This window comes from Haplochromis burtoni, unplaced genomic scaffold (genome assembly GCF_018398535.1).
Source record: "Haplochromis burtoni strain Fernald_Lab_line unplaced genomic scaffold, NCSU_Asbu1 Contig_18, whole genome shotgun sequence".
NCBI classification, from domain to species: Eukaryota; Metazoa; Chordata; class Actinopteri; order Cichliformes; family Cichlidae; genus Haplochromis; species Haplochromis burtoni.
The window spans coordinates 197658-204229 of NW_024582379.1; the positions used below are offsets into that span (position 1 = coordinate 197658).

A 6572-nucleotide genomic window follows, 5' to 3' on the forward strand; every position below is an offset into this window, starting at 1 on the left:
ACAAACAAACAAACAAACAAACAAACAAACAAACAAACAAACAAACAAACAAACAAACAAACAAACAAACAAACAAACAAACAAACAAACACAAAACTTTGGGCCATCCTTATCCATATGTCACAACGTCGGGTTATTATCTCAAAATTCCTACTTAGTAGTCAAGTTTTTTCTCAGAAGTTTGAGTTATTAAATTAAATTGTTGAGATACTTATGCAAAGTTTTCACTTTTCCTATTTTCTATAGTATTCCACATTGATTAAAAAAAAGAATAGATAAAGAAACCGGTTAGATACTCATATAAATGTGAAAAAAGGAAAATCGACAGGAAGTGACACCCATAAGAGTTCACCAATACTAAGAAGAGTGAGGCTTCATGGGCGTATCACAACATGGTTTCCGCTCATCTCCCAAAAGGGGCTTATTTTATCACACTCATTACCGCAGTTTATGACTGAATGTACACAGCAGAGGACAGCTGTTACTCTGAGCTTAGCATGAGAACGTGATAGGGATGAAGGGGTGATATTGTTGTTAATTATTATATTCTGACTTCATGAGGTTTTAAACTAATGCGAAATAATCTACAAAACCATTCACACCAGGGGGTACCTCAAAAATAATTATTTAACTACTCAGAAATTACACCCAGTTTCACAAAGGTTTAAGTATAAATAGACTCCTGACTAAAAACCAAGCTCACAGCTTGACCAATTAAAGACACGTGATACAAGTAAGTTAAAATGACAAAACCATCAACAGTAGATTTCTATAAGGCCTCTCAAACTAAAGCCTACATTTAAAATCACACCTTGATTGCGTTTTGAAGGTGCTTTACAGAAGCAAAACAAAGAAAGACTGTAGGTATCCAAACAGCAGTGACTCGCGCCACTGTGTGATTCATTAGCTGAGTGGTTTAGTGTTGCCACCTGCTGGCGGGATTAATTAACAACTGTTAACTGGAAATGTAGGCAACGTTTATCTGGGGTCAGATGCATAGACTGTGTGTGGTTTAATTTCACTGTAACATGCAGATTACTGACGAAAAATGTAACCAACTAAGTATTTTACAGAACCCTATTGCACAAATACAAGCTGGCATCCCTCTCATTCAAAAAATTGTCATAAAACTGAGTGAGCTTTTTTTTTTTTTAAAATTAAAGAACAGATGAAAAATGTTAAAACTTTTTAAAATGGAGACAGTGCCCATGCTATTGTAATGTATTTCCTGTAACTCTGGAAGTTTTACTCCGTTTGTCTGTGGCAGAGCATGAGAGAGGAACTGAGAAAAAAGTGTGAACATACTGATTTATTCAGTGCCAAACATTAACCCAAAATAAACCGAAACAAATAACAATCAGTTGTTCTCCCTTTGCTGTTTTGAATTGATGCATTAATTGAAATTCTGCAGTTTATTCGTACAAATCGTTTTCTTTTTGTTTATTTTTTCCATTAAAATATGTAGTTTGCTAAAGATTAGAACTTTATTGTTGGGCTTAGGAAGTACCAGGAGATCATTGGCCATGTAAAGTGGTGCATTTGAGTTTATGAACAGTTTTCAATTGTCTGCATTTCTTTATGAATATGACCTAAATCATCATCAGGTCTGCACTCAAATAGACCTGATGATGAATTGGATTCTACGGAACCGTATGTTTGAAAACAAAGCATGTCTATACATTTACTTCATGTTTTCTGTTTAATAATAACACTGACATTGTGCTAGTCTTAGCTTAGACTAAGAATAAATGTTAGTTCCTTTTACTGCTGCATACTTCCTCACTTGTATTTGAACAGGTAACAGTTTTTGTGTTTGTAAATACTAATAAAAAAGAAAGTAGTGAGTTACTTTTGAAATGAATAAAATAGATTTGACAGAAGAAAGCAAAGGTCCCTCGTTTACTTGCAACTCTCCTAAGTGGCTTCTCATGTTGTCCACATGGAACTTTCCTTTAAAACTGAACTTAGACAATTAAAAAACACAAATCACTGTGTTATCTGATAGTCCAATTGCACAACAGATTCAGCATCATGGCTGTTACCTAAACATTTAACCTAATAATCTCTAATGGTGGTTTTTCTGACACTGCCTTTTACTAAGGCTAGAGTTTAATCTAGTCTGCTTGAAGTAATTTTTCTGTGACTGGAAATAGTCTCATTCTTCAGGTCCTTACAGTATACTGGTAGTCATGTGTACCTGTATGTAATTAAGTAGCGTGGCATGTCATAACCTGACGACATAGGATGAGGGATGAACACACAGCTAACGCAGAGGACGCGACAAAGGGCAGGGAAAAACACAGGGCTTAAATACATACTGGCGTAATAAAGGAATGCGAGACAGGAGGGAGACACAGCTGGGACAATGCAGGGACGATGAAAGACGGGGAAGCAACACTGAAACCAGAAACATGGCACAAGGATTACCAAAGTAAAACAGGAAACTGAGAATAACATTTTATAAACAACAAATAAATAACATTTTATTTACATAGCACCTTTCTAGACAGAATCACGAAATGCTGCAAAAAGATAAGTCATGAAAGGTAAAACAGACAATATAAAACAGGCAAAAATGAACCAAAAGCTAGGTTTTGATATAATCTAGGCAGTCATTCAGAAGCTGGAGCTTGGATAAATCTTGGGGCTTAAAACTGAATGTCATCAGCGTAACAGTGATAAGAGATGTCCTTGAAGGAGCCCATTATATGCTGGAGGGGGAGAAGATATTTTAAAAACAATAAAGGCCCCAAGACCGAACCTTGAGGGACACCATAAGTAAGGGAGGTAGAGGATGACCTAAAAGCAGAAACCCCATAGAAAAACATCGGTGATGTAAATATGAGGAGAACCACTCTAAGGCAGTTCCACATACACCAACCCAAAGTTTTGGCCTTTCAAGCAGGATATGGTGGTCAACTGTGTCAAATGCCAACGTGAGGTCTAACATAAGCAGAACAGAGCATTTTCCTGCATCATTACTCATCAAAATGTTGCTAGAGACCCTAAGAAGGGCTGTTTGCGTGGAGTGAACTCTACGAAAGCCGGACTGAAACGTATCAAGAAAAGCTATCTTTGTCCAGAGCCTCTATAAGTTGCTTAGCCACAACCTCTTCTAGAAGCTTAGAAATTAATAGTAATTTAGAGATTGGCCTGTAACTGCTCCAAAGAGAAGGGTCTGACTGGGATTTTTTTAAAAGTGGGAGAATAGCAGCATTTTTAAAATAAACCAGAACTATACCAGATGCCAGTGAAAAGTTGATTAAAGTGAGCACACATGGACCAACAGACTGGAAGACATTTTTGAATAATGATACAGGTACAACAACAACAAGAGGATGCTTTCACAGAATTCACTAGTTTTACCAGCGCAGGTAGTGAAACAGGAGAGAAAGTATCCAAGATGATGGTCCGAGATGGGGTAGAGACAGACAAAACAGGTACTGATTGTAAAAAAAAAATCATTCTTACATTATTAATTTTTGCAAGCAGAAAAGACAGAAAATTTTCACAATCTTCATTAGAGGAAATAGGGGCTGCAGGTAGAGCAGGAGTAACAATGGTGACTAATGGTTGAATAACACCTTATGATTACCTCTGCTCTTTGTAACCATTTGTTAGAAATAGGCAGCCCTCGCATCTCTGATAGCATTATTAAAAGAAGCTAAAAGAAATTCAGTTCACAACATGTACCTGTGCACGGTACAAGCCTGTTGCAAAAACACATCATATGTTCACATTTCTTTAGTTGACTCTAAGTAGATTTTTATGTCAAAGACAACACTTTGGAGATATAAAATAGTATTTGTGCACAAACAAAATGATTTTGCATAAGCAAAACCGGGCATGTGGTGCAATTTAAAAAAAAATAAAATAAAAGAGGGAAATGCACAATCACAGGACAAAAGAAGAAGTTGCAGGCCTAAAAAAAACATCAACAGCAGATGAACTGTATCTAAAAGTCCTGTCCTTAAGAAACAGGAAAGACTCTAAAAGACCTCGCACGGGACCTGAAAACTGCATCTGGGCCTTGAGTCAAAAGTTAAAATGATCTCATCAAAAGGGCGGCTGTCAAGCCATTCTTAAGGAAGGGAAACAGGAAAAAAAAAGCCAGATGTATGCCAAATTACACAAGAACTGGAGTGAAAATCAGGGACAACAGGTTTTATGAAGTGATGAACCCAAACGTAACCTTTTTTAGTTGATATTGCATGTGTGGAGGAGGTAAGGAAAGAGGTAGAACAGTGGGGTGTTGCATTTCAGACAGTGGTGTTGGGGATCTTGTCAAAACTGAGGTCACAATTAAGGCTTTTTCCATACAGCAGACAGGAAACAAGAGCTGAATGTGTGGAGAGTGTGTCGTCCCCCCCGCCCCTTTTTTTCACATAACCAAACGAAGTCACACATCAAAAATAAACTATTGGAAATGAGGTAGACATCACCATGCATGTAAGAGGAAACATGCAGAAAGCTTATTATCAACTTCTGGGTAGAAACTGAAAAATTTTCAGGAAAACCCCAATGACGTGTACCCATGTGACTTACTTGCAAATACGTGTGAAAACAGACACAACATGTTTTCAGATCAACTTTCAGTTCCTTTTAATATGAGGAAGACTTAACCAGTCTACCCTTTTCTGGTGCAGAGGTTTTTGATTTTACTTCTCTTACTTAAATATTATTTTCTTTTGCCAGATTATTGTGCATTTTTGCAAGTTTAATAAATATTTTTTTCCTCCTAGGAGCTCTCATTTACCCAACTAACTGCACTTTCCTATGAATTCATTCAATTTTGAATTCATTTCAGCACACTTTGGCACTGACTGATGAAATAACAGCTTTAAATGACCTGAAACATTAGATAAATCACTGCAGGTTTATGTGCAGTAGGTAAATAAAAGGTGTGGTGCCTTTACTGTGGCTACATTTTACTGATAAGACATTTTTATGTGAGGGAATAAGCTAATAAGCTAAAGTTGTGGAAAAAGATGTTCCTCTTTGTCATATGATAAACTGCCCAAAAGTAGGAGGGGCTTAGGGTTTATAGTCAGTGGTGTCAGCACTCACTTTTGACACAGTCATCATGAAAACTGCAGTGGCCCTCCTGGCTCTCTCTTTCCTTCATGTCTGCTCTTCAGTACCTGTGAGTCGTCCAACAAACTGGCTCAGACAATGCCGTGCTTCTACCAACCTCTCCATCACAGCGCTGGAGGTGCTGCCAGGTGGAGGCTGGGACAACCTCCGGAACATGGACATGGGTCGAGTCATGAACCTCAGCTACTCCCAGTGCCAGACCACTGAGGATGGGCTCTACCTCATTCCAGATGAAGTGTTTGTCATCCCCCAAAAACAGACAGGTGTGGAGACCAGCTCAGAGATCATCAGTTCCTGGCTTGAGCAGAAAAGCTCGACATCTCACTCCATTAATGCTGACATATCCTTCCTCACGGTGCTCAATGGTAAATTTTCTGTTGAGAACACTAGAATGAAAACCCATCAGGTCAGAGACTCATCAACCACAGCCAGAGTGCAGGTAAGTTTTCAGATGTTTTGAATAAATAACAATAAAGGTAAAGGAAAAATGCACAGTACTGATGTTGAGACTTTTTTTATATTAAGCAATTTACCATTTATTAATCATACAGTATTTGTACAGTATGCTAAGACATTATATTTAGAATAGAATAGAATAGAATAAACCTTTATTATCCCACGAATGAGAAATTTGGGTGCTATACAACTCTTATAGCAAGAGGAATATAGACACAAAGTAGTCCTATATACATAAGCCACTGAGATATGCATAAAAGTGTACAGAGACGTATAAAATCTACAGAGACATGTACAAAAGTGTGTGTGTGTGTGTGTGTGTTGGAGGGGGGGGAGGGGGTTATGAATACTATGAATATGTACAAACAAGATGCAAATGACTAACAGCAATTAAAAACAAGTGATATGTCAATTAAACCGGTAATGAGTAAGATAACCATGTTAAACTGTGTTATAGATTCTGACAGCTGCTACCAGTTTGTTATGTTTCCCCATGTCCCTCTCTGCCATTCCACCACGCCAGCAGACCACAGCATAAAAAATAGCAGACGCCAGCACAGTGTTGTAGAACATCCTTAGAAATTTAGCTTTAGCATTTTATTCCTTTATGATCCTATATAATGCACTTTTAAAATCACTGTAAAAATATTAGAGTTAGCCAAAAAAAAAAGCTTTTTTAACTGTAGTCTCAGCACATATGTTAAAAGTAATTTTAATTACAGAAAATAAAGAAGAGATTGAGATACACAGTGATGTACAACAATAATTAATCTTATAATCCTCTCTTTCAAAGGTTCGTAACTTCCTCTACACAGTTAAGGCTTATCCAGACTTCACTCTGGACACACGATTTGTTCAGCAAGTCAGAAACATCGCTGATGCAATTGAGAACAACCAGACGAGAAGTGCAGACTATCTCTCGGAGAAGATGGTGCTGGACTATGGGACTCATGTCATCACTAGTGTGGATGCTGGGGCGGCTTTGGTGCAGGAGGACTATCTCTGTTCCTCTTATGTGTCAG

General features: G+C 37.7%; 1 protein-coding gene across 1 annotated transcript in view; it reads left to right on the forward strand.

Annotated features, from left to right (window-relative positions):
• Nucleotides 1-2520: 2520 nt before the first annotated feature.
• LOC102296840 (macrophage-expressed gene 1 protein) overlaps nt 2521-6572 on the forward strand; it is a 5896-nt gene continuing 1844 nt past the window's right edge. The window contains exons 1-2 of the mRNA XM_005916363.3: nt 2521-5533; nt 6344-6567. Coding sequence (XP_005916425.1) covers nt 5084-5533; nt 6344-6567 — 674 coding nt within the window. The 5' untranslated portion in view covers nt 2521-5083. The remainder of the gene's footprint in view (nt 5534-6343; nt 6568-6572) is intronic.